This window comes from Vicugna pacos, chromosome 1, assembly GCF_048564905.1.
Source record: "Vicugna pacos chromosome 1, VicPac4, whole genome shotgun sequence".
In the NCBI taxonomy this organism is placed as follows: domain Eukaryota; kingdom Metazoa; phylum Chordata; class Mammalia; order Artiodactyla; family Camelidae; genus Vicugna; species Vicugna pacos.
The window spans coordinates 31,787,142-31,801,216 of record NC_132987.1 but is presented as its reverse complement, the minus strand read 5'-3'; the positions used below and the strand labels follow the sequence as shown (position 1 = coordinate 31,801,216).

General features: G+C 44.4%; 1 protein-coding gene across 3 annotated transcripts in view; it reads right to left on the bottom strand.

Moving 5' to 3' along the window:
* KCNAB1 (potassium voltage-gated channel subfamily A regulatory beta subunit 1) overlaps positions 1 to 14,075 on the bottom strand; it is a 319,197-nt gene that overhangs the window by 87,022 nt on the left and 218,100 nt on the right. For all 3 annotated transcript variants that reach the window (XM_006200878.4, XM_072959617.1, XM_006200879.3), the window contains exon 2: positions 9,761 to 9,804. In XM_006200878.4, coding sequence (XP_006200940.1) covers positions 9,761 to 9,804 — 44 coding nt within the window. The remainder of the gene's footprint in view (positions 1 to 9,760; positions 9,805 to 14,075) is intronic.

Sequence of the window (14,075 nt, the reverse complement as noted above, 5' to 3'; positions counted from 1 at the left end):
TACTGATGACATAGATCAGGCTTAGACAAGCCACAATAAGAAGGGGAAGGGTTTTCAGGATCCAGGAATATCTTTTCTTCTTAACTCAGAGCAGAGGAACTCTTAGCCCTGTAAGCCAGAGCCCTTTAAATTTCCTTTGGGAATCTGCATTGTGTGGCTGGGGTGGATTTAAACCCTTCCCCAGCTTTAGGGGTGGTTCTTGATGGCAGTTCTTCAGGGACTGGTTCAGGCATGGACACACAACCTTGTCAGAGCCAGTGGGACACGAAGCTTGGCACCTCTGCAGCCGTCTTGTCACTCTGAGGGCAGCTTGAGAATGGAACCTAACTGCAGTTTGCAGAGCTCATAGTCTGATCCCTGGGTCAAGCCACAAGGTCTGCTGTCCATACAAGCCTAGAAATACCTGCTTTTGCTTAAGCTAATGATTTTGCTTTGCTTTGAACTGGGTTTTCTGTTTACTTACTTACTCAAGAAGGCTTCTGATGGATTCACACTCAATAGAGCTAAAAATAACGGATTTCATTCCTAACTTCATCCAGCTGAGGCCTCTAACGCCAACGTACAAATCTCCAAATCCCCACACATTTCCCGTCCGCGTATTGCCCCACAGCATGTCCCCCATCAGGCATTTATGCTGCCCTCCCAGAAGTGGCCCCCATGGCCCTGCCTCGCTTAACCCAAGCACACCAGAGGCACAGCCTCCACCACACAAGAGGACAGCACCCCAACAGGTTCCCCCATTTTTTAGCCTCACTATTGGAGTAGCTCAACTGCACGGCTGACTAAAATTATGAAACTTTCACTTGGGCTCTCATATTGCAAAGGGTGTAGGAAAATAATCTTATAAATGTACTCTTTATAAGTATCGAGTGTACAGGACAAACTCTGGGTGAACAATATGAATAGACTTGGGTGTACACAGGTGTGTTTCTCCTGTGAGTACAGGAGCTATGGCAGGACTTTCTGATGTCTTTAGGGCTCTGTGCACAGGAGGGAAAGTCAGGAGTTAAGAGCTTCAGTCAAGGCATCCAAACAAAACTAAAATGTCAGCTCTCAGCTGCCCTCTTACTTTGAAATCTCTTATAGGGAAAGCTCACCTGATTGTGGACCATGAGTCATGGATTCTGGCCCCTAGTCTGTGGAATTTGATGGAATCTTTGTCTGCCCTCCTCTGGACAGTGATGCCAAGAGCTGTTCAGGCTCTAACACTGGTTCTAAAATAAAGGCCCTTTCACCCAGCTGCCACCTGGGAGTCATGCTGAACTTGCCCACATCACGACTGTTAGAGCTGGAAGGGGCCTTACATGCCTGGTCCAGACGTTCACTTCTCAAGGGCAGAGTTGGGGACACGGCAGTGGCTGTGAGCATGTGGACGCTGGAGGTGGGTGGGGTGGCAGGGAAACAGGGCTGGTAGAGAGTCCAGGGGTGGGAGATGCAGGCTCTGCCGTCCCTACCACTGGCCTTGAACAAGACTTTCCCCTCTTCTTATCTGTTTTTCTCATCTGTAACGGGGGTGACGATCGCAAGGACTAATTCTCCCTCTCACAGCCGTGAGACCACGTTTATAAACTGTCATCAGTTCCAACAAATTGCCCTTATCGGGGCCTGGGCAAAACCTTGTGCCCCCCACTTGCTGATGGTTTTGCAATGATTTGTTTTATTTTTGGATCGCAGGTTAGCCAATGAGGGCGACTCATCCTTTTGCAACTGCACTGGGGGAGATGAGGGGGTGTGTGTGAGTGTGTGTGTGTGTGTGTGCGTGTGTGTGTTCGTGTAGACTTTCCTGCCTTTTCTTCTCAGGTTCTTCCCTGAACCCAACTCACACAACGTGTGGAGCATCAGGCTGCCCATCTGTCCCGCCCGCCATGTCTCAGCGCCTGACAGCCTCTGCGAGGGAAGAAAAGGCACGTGGCCGGGCGCGACCGGCAAGCAAATTGTGAGCAATTCTGAAGAAGGATTTTATCCATGAAAGGAGGAAATGAGGAAGAAATATTCTAAGGCAATTTTGTAAAAATACAAAAGCCTCTTCATTTTTAGCATGTACACACCACGGCATTTATTCAAGGTAGACTTTCCAGGAAAAGTGACGAGCCTAAAATTCTCTCGTTACATGTTTAATATTCATGCACCATTTAAATTCTGTGGGTATTCCGGTCTTAAGATAGTTCACTCTGTGCTATACAGAAAAATTGGTAAACTCTCTGAGAGAAGTTGTCCTTTTAAAATCATTTCTCGTGTCTCAGAGGCACTTTATAAACACTTCATGTTGTTGTTGTGTTCTTGTACCACTATGCGAGGTGACTAGTTTACAGTGGCCTTGGCAACTAGAATGGGAATCATGCAGGGTGTCACAAAAATAATATCATCCATGTTAAGCATTTAATGTCATGCTCTCCTAATGTCAAAATATTTAGTGCAGTGAGAGCGTCTCTAAGGCAGAGGGAGCCGAGCCAGGAGTTCATCCTGCACGTATGCAACACATGGAAAAGAAGCCCACACAGTTTAGTCTTAAGACTCCCTGCATTTGCTCTAGAAGGTTCCCTTGGTTAGGGCAGAGCATAAGGCAGGCGATGGATGGAAGGGGAGGTGGGCTCAATCTGCCTTCCCAGGATGCCGGCTCCAGAGAACCCTGAGGCCATCCGTGAGCTGGGCAGCCTTTCCTCTTGGCTACTGCAGTTCAGGTGGAAATGTCCCAGGCCAGCTCCAGGGGCTAGGTCTGGGGACAGCAGCCACCTAAGTGGGTAAAAGCACAGCCGGCACCTGGCTCAGCGGATACCGGGTCTGCCACAAATCCACCTCCTTCCATCTGGTGAGGACAACGGGCTCCGGCCCCACTGCTGCCTCGGAGTCATGGGGGCTGCCTTTAAAACCCCTGTGCATGGTAACCACCTTGGGAGCTTCTCATTCAAAAGGCCTGGGTGGAGACCAGTTGTCTGCACTGCAAAAAGCATCACTGGCCAACCTGCTGTGCAGCTGGAGTTGGGGAGGAACACCTCTGGAAAGACTCAGCCTCTCCAAGGTGTGGACCATTTTACTTTATGACTTCATTCCTTTGAGGATGAAGTGTGGAAGGGCTGCCTGAATGAACACAGAACATGATGATCGCGGAGTCAGTGTGCTCTGCCTGGGAGTTACCGCCTGGAGGTTTGTGGAATTCAGGGCCCTGAAGTCATGGGGGTTCCTTCTCTTCTTCGCTGCTTAGATCCAGACCCAGCCCTGTCTGGCGGGACCGCATAACGTGACCTTCCCGACGAGTGGTCAGCCCAGGAGGGCTCCTTTGGGGAGGACGGCGTTCTACACGAGGTTCCGTGTGTGCTCAGCTGAAAAGTGAGCAAGTGACCCCCCTCCACCATCTATGCTTCCTCCATCTTCTTGTAACTTTTATCTCTTTAAATACCTGACTGTTCACCTTGCCACATAAATCTGTGTGACGTTTTATAGAACTGGCAAAATGCTTTTACTAGTTAGGGTTCTCTAGAGAAACAAAAGCTTTAAAGTCCTTATAAAATTCCTTACTATATAGCTCTTTATATATAAATGTAAATATTTACATGTTTATATATATTTTCTATATAACTGTATAAGTTATATAGATAACTATATTTTCTATTTTATTTTATTTTTCTATATATAACTATATAGAAAATATACGAATATATTTACATACAGAGAGATTACCTATATATGTATATACACGAGAGATTTATTGTATGGAACTGGTCACTGCTCCATAACAGTGCTCCTGCGTCTCTGTCCTCCTTCCTCTTCTGCTCCCTCCTGCATCTCCTCCTTTGGAGATTTCAGATTTCCACCCACACGCCCAGTCCAGAAACCCAGGCAATCTCCTCTGCTCAGGGAGACCTCTCATTCCGCATCCCAAGGTCACCAAGTCCTGCTGATTCCTCCTTCCTGTACATCTTTAGTACCACTGCCTCATCACCTGACTCCCAGTTAATCTCCCTGCCTCCAGTCTCAAGCCTCTCTCCCTCTGACCTAGCCGTCACACTGCTACCAGAAAGCAGTTCTGATACATCTGACCACGTCCTACTCCTGGTCCAAGTTTTTAGATGGCTTTTCATAAGCTACAAGAAGGGCTTAAAACTTTTTGGGGGGCAGAAGGATGCTTTTTCTTCCCCTTCAAAATGTAATATAAAGCACTAAAAAGAAATGAGCTATTAAACCATGAAAAGACATGGAGGAAACAAATGCACATTACTAAGTGAAAGAAGCCAATATGAAAAGGCTACATACTGTAGGGTGTCCACACTACATGAAATTCTGGAAAACACGAAACTAGGGAAACAGTAAAAGGAGCAGTGGAGGCCAGGGGTTGGGGGCAGAGAGATACACAGGGAGAGCACAGAGGATTCCTAGGACCGTGAAACTACTCTGGGTGACCCCGTAATGGTAGATATACATCATTACATTTGTCCAAATCCAAAGAATGCAAAACACCAAAGTTATACATATCCCTAATGCAAATATAGCCTTTGGGTGACAATGATGTGTCAGTGTGGGACTGTAACAAATGTACTACTGTGGTGTGGGATGTGGATAGTGGGGGACGCTGTGTGGATGTGATGTAAGGGGAACTTTCTGTACCTTCTGCTCAATGTTGCTGTGAACCTACAACTGCTTTATAAAGTCATTTCTGACATATTACATTTTGACATTTTTATTTATATGTAAAAATTTAAATTTACATTAAAATTTTTTGTATTTTTCTTTAGGAAAAGGAGAATTACCTTGATGGAAGTTGTGGCAATGGAAGGAGGAGACAGAGAGAGGTGGAGCCCTGTCTGGCCCTCATCCCCCCAGTGTTCCCCAAGACCTTGGGGCTATAGGACTTGGGGGGACACCAGAGACCTAGAGGACAAGGGCTCAGTGCCTCAGCAAGGGCCCTCCTGATCAGGCCTAGACTTCCTTCCTGGCTTGGTTCTTGTGGTTCCCCAACGCTTTGCACTCGCAGTATTCTACATCTCCATTATTGCTTCCCCCAGTACCTCCAGCTCCGTGGGTCTCCCTCCCCACCATTGTGGGCATTGCCCCCTCTGTCTTGCGTCCTTCACTCTCTTTCTCTACTTGATGACTCCCTCCCAGTATCAACTCAACTCTCAACTCAACCTTCCCTGGGAAGCTGCCCCAGATTCCCCGGAGACCTTCCTCTCGCTTGGTGCACGGCCTACCCTCCATTATGGCATCCCCCCAGTGCGCTGTCTGTGCTTGCCCCCTGACTCCTACTACATACACTGTGCACGGTGTGACAGCAGGGCCGTTGCCCTCATCTTGGTATCTCCTGTAACCAGCACAATGCCTGGCTTGCTAAATGTTTGCTGAGAATGAATGAATGAATGAATGAATGGATACACAAATTCTCCTCTTCCTCTCTCAGAAGATGATCCCACTTGCCCCTAGACTGAGATGATGTTCAGCCACTCTTTGGTGGATTTACTCCTTTCCCATCAGTTTCTCTGACTTTGGGTCTTGATAGCAGTGGTCAGTGAATTTATAAACCAGTTTGGACACAGCAGCCCACAGCTGGGTTTCCACTTAATTCCCCCCCCCCCATTTCTCTTGTTGGCACAGCTGTGTTCCTTCAGATGTACCTTCAGTTCATCCTCCAGTTATTTCACCTTTCTGCTCCCATTACACCTGCTCTCAGTTTATCCAAAGGAAGCTTGATGGGGCAAGTAATTCCCAGCCTATTCTTCTCTGGTAGAGAAGAAAGTCAGCATTGTTAACTTTAATATGAACTTTAGAGCATTTCAGTAAAAGACATCTGTAGTCATGTGACTGCTTAGAACACTTAATGCTTAATTTCCTAAGTCTCAGTTGAACACGAGCTGTAACTGAGCTGAGACCCCAAGCCTATGGCAGTAAACCCAGCTTCACCTGGATTTGAGAGCTGCGGTCTGCAGAGCCCGAGAAATTACCTAAGGCTAGTGCATTATTCCTTTCTATGATTTTTTTGGTCTCCAATGGCCTACAGAGGCAGCTCAGAAAAGTTCTCAAAGAACACTTATTCAAGCTTTGTTACGTGTTTGGAATGAAGCCAATCAGCCCCATGAACTTCTGGTTTCCTCCTATTTTTCATGCAGTATCTTATCACAAGCGTTCAAGCTCTCAGAAAAAACTCAAATTAGGGTTTGCTGATGCTGAATCAAGTCTGTTTCAAAGCTCACCAAAATACCTACAGCTCACACACGAGATTTTTTTTAAAAAACTGATCTGCCCTCTGGAGACTCATTTACACGTGGCACTTCATAGGCACATGAATTTTTTTATAGTCTTAAGGGCTTTTGGTTGAGACTTCTATGTACTTTTTTTTTCTTTTTCTTTTTTATTGAAGTATAGTCAGTTTACAATGTGTTGATCTCTGGTGTACAGCATAATAGTTCAGTCATACATATACATACATATATTCATCTTCATATTCTTTTTCATTATAGGTTACTACAAGATATTGAATATAGTTCCCTGTGCTATACAGTATAAACTTGTTGTTTATCTATTTTATATATAGTAATTATTATCTGCAAGTCTTGAACTCCCAATTTATCCCTTCCCACCCCCTTTCCCTCTGGTAACCATAAGTTTGTTTTCTATGTGAATCTGCTATGTACTTTTGACTTAAATTATTTTCCATCACAGATATTGCTTCTATGAGATAATTGTCTATGATTGTTCACTGTATTTCTGAATTTCTTTCAATAATAAATAATGAATAGTTACTTACCATTAAATACTCTCAAAAAAACTAAGGTTAAACTATTCCTGATAATGAATCTACAGGGTCTTTCAAATACAAGTATTTATGATAATAAAATCAGAGCCATAAATTAAGCAAGTGTCAAGTGCCCTTAGTCTTACAGTGAACAAAGACCACCTTCACTTCCTAAATCATATCATTAAGGAGACTTAAAAAGACTCAGGCATCATTAGCCTTCAATATCCTTGCAATACAGTGAAAGGAGGCAGACTTAGTTGCCACTGTCTTTTATTCATTCGCTACCATCCCTTCCCTGGTCTCCACACTTTCTTCCACAGAGGTCAAGAGACCCTCCTCCCAGCTCCTCCCCCACCAGCTCCAACTCTCACATCAGCAGCCCCTTCATGTTGCAGTCGCTTACCTACCCCTCTTAATCTGTCCCTCTCATCTGAATGTTTTAGCTGTTTCACTGTCACTCTTTTCAATATTGGGTTTGTCATACTTTTCAGTGATTTAAATGACCCCAAAGATAATCCTTCTCTGCACTGTTCCCTCTCAGATTCTGGGCCTTTTCTACTCTACTGATCTTGTCTTTTTTTTTTTTTTAATTGAAGTACAGTGAGTTACAATGTGTCAGTTTCCAGTGTACAGCACAATGTCCCAGTCATGCAGGTACTTACATATATTCATTCGTTTTCATATTCTTTTCTGATCTTGTCTTTAACACAACCACAGCCACTCTCCCCCAGTGGACATGCCTTAGACTTTGTCATTACCAATGGCCGAACCCCCCATAACCTCGATTGCAAGCATCCCTCTTTCCAACCATCACTTGCTATGCTTGCAACTTACTGTCTCTACTGCTCTTATTCCAACAATCCTTTGGGCCCTCTGGATGTATAATTCACTGATCTTTCCCCACTTCCACCTCCTCATTTTACCTCTTGCTCATTTTCCTGGGTCCAGTCCTCATTTTCCTACTGCTCAGGTTCAATTCCAAGGTCCATTATTGTAATCACCCCTTTGCACAAATCTCAGCTTCTTGGCCTCTCTTTTTTTTTTTTTTATCTTATACCCTTGAAAAACCCTACCGGGACCTGCATGGCTGAACATGACTGGAGGAAAAAAACACAGACATGGAGATGGTCTCACTTCAAATTTATTAGCATGAACCTCAAGTAGGTTCTTAATGCTGTCTGGCCACTCTGATGTATCCCCCTGGTCCAGTTACTCTTCTGTTCTCTTAGACATCCTCTCTCTTCCCCAACCTTCAACATCTCCCTTTATCCTTACTAAGAGCTGATGACCTTGTTTCTGAGTCTCAAGGAGAATACAGAAGCAGTAAAGGAGAACTTCTAAAGATATCACCACCACCAACCCATAACCCACCTACCAGCCTCAAAGCCCATGCACTCTGCCTTCCTTCACGTTACTCTCCTCTTGTGTCCTTAAGAAATAATCCCAGGTAGTTTTCCTCTACTTATCTTAACCATCTTTTTCTTTCTCAAAAGAATTTCCCCATCAGTGTACAAATACGCCATCATTTCTCCCATGTGTAAAGGCTCCCTCTCCGACCACACTTGCCTGTCCAGCTGCCATTGCATTTTTCTGCTTCTCTTAACAGAAATGTCTTCAGAAGAGTAGCCACCTGCCTTTCTCTTGAAGCTACTCCAATCATGCATAAGCCCCTCACTCCACCAAAACTGATCTTTCCAAAGTCATCAGTGACTTCCATGTTGCTAAATCTAATGGTCAATTCTTGATCCTCATCTTGCTTGACCTATGAACAGCATTTGACAGGCTTGGTCACTCCACCCCACCTTGAAATGTTTTCTTCTCTTAGATTCCAGGACTCCCTGCTCTCCTGGTTCTCCTCCTCCACACCGACTGCTTGTTTTCAGTGTTCTTTGTTGGACTTCCCAGATCTCAGACCATGTGCTTCCTTTTTCTGTACTACCTGTCTTCACTTCCTTAATATTCTTATCCAGTCTTGTGTCTTAAACAGCATCTACATGCTGATGACTCCCAAGTCATCCTAAGTCCGGATCAAATCTCTCTTCTAAATTCTAGATTCACACATTCATTTGCCTATATACCTCTTTTCTTGGATGTCTAATAAGTATGTCAGACTTAACGGGTCCCCAGTCAATCAGCTCTCCCTGCTTTCTAAGTCTCTCCTCCTTCATTCTTCCAATTCTCACTTCCTGGCAACCCCATCTTTTCTGTTGCTCAAGCGAGAAACCTTAGACTCATCTTTGACTCTCCTCTCTTCTTCTGTGTCCCAAGTAGAATCCCACAGATTTGCCTGGCTCGACCTTCAAAACATAGCCATAGTCTGACCACTTCTCACTACTTCTCAGCTACCATCCTGGTCTAGACTCTCCTAGATCACAGGACTAGGTCTGATGATCTTGAATTGTCTGAACACCAAGGTTGCCTTTTCCCTTGTCTGAGGGATGTCTGGAAGCCGTATGCTTCCCCAAGTCTCACACTCAGATTTTACCATTTCAGATGCATCCTTATGCTGTTAGAACTGCCATCTCTACTTAGTTTTCTTTAAACATTTACATTTTCTGGGAGGAGTTACATATATATCACCATGTCCCTAAAGCATTTCAGGTAGATTATAAAAGTATGTAAAATACATTATAATATAGAAAAAAAAAAGTGAGACATTTAGGCAAAGGGAAGATAAGGATAGGAAAAAAAAATTCATATGATGCTGTAGGTGAGGTGAGTATACAAATGCATGCCCTGAGGTCCTTTACACTCGCTAAATGGGAATAACATGAAGTCTCTTCCTCTAAAATGTGCTTTAATGTCAGATTTCTTTTTGCTTGCTGGGCCTTCCCAAGGCATCATGAACACAGTGGCTCTTTGGGCCTGAGTGGGGGAGCGTTGTGTGGGGCAGGAAGGGCTCTGAAGCAATGCTGGTCAGGAAGCCCCTTCTCACCTGCGATGGGGTCCTAACCCAGACCCCAGGCATCTCCTGGTACCCTCCCCAATCTCCCACCTCCCAGCTCACCCCCACGTGATACATGGAGTACTTACCAAGACCCAAGCAAGAAACTCTGAGTCCTGATTTTCCAAGATTCCTAGAATAAAAATAAAGCAACACATGGTCATCATTTCTTCGGGTGAATTTTAACTCTGACTATTAAATCTACTTTTGATGGCGTTGATCTTGACTGGAATCTTGGCAGAGGCGGAGCCCCAGGGGCAGGTCTGTGGTTGGGGAAGAGGCTCTCTCGTCTCCATTTGGGCACTGGGGAGACCCCCAAATGTGCTTAGGCTCAGCAGAACAATGAAGTGGCCCCACAAAACACAGCTTTCCAGTCCTGAATGATCTTCTTTATTAAGTTGCTTCAAATTGTATTGTCTCTCTCCTTCTAGAATGTGAATTCCTTGAAGGCAAGATCTGTATCTTATTTACCAACCAGTCTTTCATTATTCATCATTATTCATCAACAAAGCCTGACCCAGTGGACCCTTAGTAAATATTTGTTGGCTGAATAACCAACAAACTGACTTCTAAAACATAATATTATTACCGATGGGGATTATTCAAAGAACAAATACAAAATAATCCTTTAGGCTATTTAAACTAAATTATATATATATTTTTTTTATAAAAGGCTACACAAAATTCCTACAAGAGGGTCAGAGAGTCCTTAAATGGCTCTTCTTTTCCTCCTCAACACCTTTGCTTTTCATCCTTAAAAGTCTACCAGAAAAAGGAAACATAGTTTCACTCTCTAAACAGGGAGAGAACTAGGGACTCTAATCCTCACTACACAGTGTCTGTCTGTGGAGACCCAGACCCAACCCATCTTCCTGTCACCCGCCTAGCAGCCATCAGAGAAGAAGTCGGATTCTCAGACAGAGGGTGCCTCACAGAACTTTGCAGGGCTCCAATGCGAGGAGGTGAAGCTCACATTATGGAAACATGGTAGAAAAGTGCATTCCTTACTCTCTGATCAGATGCTTTTACAAGTGCACAACTTTTCCCCTGCTTCTACCCAAGTAAACCAGCACCAACTTATCCGACGGCGGCAGAACTCAGTCCTCCCAGGTTCTCTCTTGATTCTTCCTTTGGAGTTAGTAATCGGTGCTCTTGTTTTTGCCTGTTTCTTTTCTCTGCTTACTATTATCATCTATAAATGCCACCTAAGCAACACATGTCATTTCACAGCATCACCCAAGGTGCATCACACTGCAAACAGTTGAAAGACCCAGGTTTTTGTGTGGTTGTCACAACTAGCTAGGTGACCTTGAAGAAATCACTTCCTTCCTTGAGGGGTGCAATTTCTTCATAGTAAAATGGGATATTAATGTCGGTGCTCTTAGAGCAGGCAGATAGCTAGATATGAGCAGAAGAAGGGGGACATAGGCCAAATGGCAGGAATTGGGCAGAAAGGGGGGGCACGCGCCAAAAGCAGGAAACCCTACATCATGTAAACAACAGGGGTCCCTGGGCAGAGAAGGAAAAGCAGGAACCTCTGGGCTGATAAGTGGTCACACATTTTGGGGTGACAAGTGACCTGGAGGTGATAAAGAAAGGTGGGAAAAGGCAGGAATCTTCAGTGTCCGAGTATAACCTTTTGCTCATTATGCCCTCATTTCAATAAAATTAGCCTTTCAGAATAGAAGTACCCATCAAGTACCGAAGCCATGACACTTCTGATCCAGACTAAATAAGGACAAAAATCCCTCTTCTCTTCAGGAAGGTGGGGCTGGGATGAAAATCAGGGAATATGACCCCAAACCCTTCCCTCCCCAATGAATATTCTGCCTATTCATTTTTATGCTCTATGTAACCAACTTACCAAAAAAACTGAGGGCAGCTGCTCACCTGAGCCTGCCCGCTCTCCCCTTGAGAGTGTTCTACCTGTCCCTTAATAAATCCTCACGTTACTTTCTTGACCTCCACATCCCATCTCGGAATTCTTTCTACGACGGGACAAGAACCCAGTCACCCGCAACAGTGTTGTTCATCCAGCATCACTGTTGTGGGGCTGGAGCATGATAACGTATGTTAACGTGTTCACAGTAAACAAACGTAAAGCATAATTATTTTGGGTGCTTTCTGACCCTGCTCACCCTCTCACAGACACAGTGCTCAATTTTCCCTTATAAGTTAGTTACGTCCACCCGGAAGAAAACAATTACATAAAGGTGTATGTGAAAAATATTTTGAACTGCTCAATAGGAGAAAAATAATTTTACTTCTCCCATGAAAATAATTTGCATAAGGAATTGTTCTTTTGGTAGTTTCTCAGAAAACCACAGGATGTACAGCCAGAAGATCTTGCTTTGTGGTCTTAAGAGTCTACTGATCTTAAAGGATAAGAATTTAGAGCAACAACTGTACAGTAGGGAGAATTAAAAAAAGCCCTAGACCAAAACAAAGAAAAGCAAAGACATATATAAGTGAAGAACAGTCTTCCAGGTAGAGCTATTCCACACTGAGGAATCAGCGAAGATTTACTGACAGGTTACCATGTTCCAGGCAATGTGCAAGGTCATGGGGATACAGAGAGGAACAAGGCACAGTTCTCTGCCCTCTGCATTGTCTGAGGGACACAGGACAACAACCATGTAATCACAGTATGGTGGGCTATGTCCTCCCACGTAGGGGAGCCTATCTCAGGCTTGTATTTGCATAACTATGTGGGTGTCATGGGGGAAAAGACCTCGGTAAGGAGTTTCATGTAATTTGAGTATCTCTGAGCGACTCTGAGCACGACAGGGAGGAAGAACTTGGTGCAGCAAACTGTGCAGGGGAAGAAATCTTTCTAACAAGCTCAAATCGGGCAAGGTTATGTCACTGGGCACTTACTGAGCACCATCTCGGCACCCGAGGTGGGGAGACCTCACGACAGTGACCTAGGAAGACGATGATCACTCTGCTCTGGGTTTGGAAGGCCAAACGTCAGCAACTTGAGAATTGTCAACCAACACGAACGACGAAGTAGCAAGTACTCAGAGTGGTTCTTTCATTGCCATAGCTGCTTAAACACCCTGGCCAGCTTTTCTGGAGTGAAGTCTTAGAAGATTTTGCACTGTAAGAAACGTTAAATTACAGACAAGCATTGATACCGTGGTGCTACGTCCTGCACTGAGGCTTAGTGTTTTTATTTCCTTTAACTCTTCCTCTCAGTATTGTGCCCACTAGAGGGGTAGATGGTTACCAAAGTCAGCTGGTTGTTTTTACAGTGAGAGGTATTTTCTGTGCATGTGCCCCTTCCAGCCTCTAAGCCCACTGCCTTCACTTGTTCCAGGGGTAAGTCCCTTTGTGAGACCCCCACCAGGCAGAGCACTCTTGACACACACTGATGCTATGCGCTTTGTAGATGGACAAGATAGGAGAGAATAGCTCCCTCCAGTTCAGGGTGTGGAATTCTAACACAGTGTCCTTGATTCCCAATGGTGGACTTGCATCCAGCCCGTGGCCATGACTGCACAATACCAAGTGCGGGCGGGGTGACCGTTCAGCCACTCTGATCCATTTAAGCCCTGCTGGATAATAGAAGGCCAAATACTTGGCTCTTTTGATCTAATGAGTCCAAAATATATCATCCAAAAGCCTGTTTGTGTGGCTTTAACACTGAATATTGGCCAAATCTACACATCACGCTGGGCTGTGACAGATGTCCTGGAATCGTCTCTATCCCACTCATATGGAATTTTCATGACCATTTCATGACCTTGTGTGACATTGTATATCGAAACAACTTTACATCTTTCATTTTATTTCTGAATTCCTCAGCATGAGCACAAGTGAGGCTACATAAAAATTCTGTAAGCACATCAAGTTTCCAATCAGATTGAATTTCTTTCCCATTTGATTCAAAACAGATGCATTGCACTGGCTTCTCTATTTTATGTGTGTCAGATACACCAGAAGGCAGTCTCACTGTGTTCATTTTTAGTTTGTGCTCCTGTTCAACTCAAAATAAAAGTTCCTCTTTCCCAGGTGAACCTGAGCGGCTCTGCTGCTAATATTAGAAATGAATGACATCAACATGGGGGCGCGGGACACTTAGCTTTGTCAGTCAAATTTTGGAAATCCTAAATCTTAAGTCAAAGCTTTGGGAAAGAGTTACTGGAGAAGGAATATAACTTCTTGAGAGGTCACAGGTCGCATTTCTTCCTTGTGAAGGCAGGGTTGTCCTCTCAGTGGCTGATCTTGTTTTAAGACAGTGGTTCTTTCCATGGAAGAGGCATTAAACATAATTCCTAGCGGCATTTTGTGGAGCATCCATCATGCTCCTTTTATTTTAAGGCAATTGTAGAGTTGTGAGAACTGAAATCAAGTGTCACTTAGGCACAGTATTGAAAGCCATTTGATGCTCACAGGTCCTTT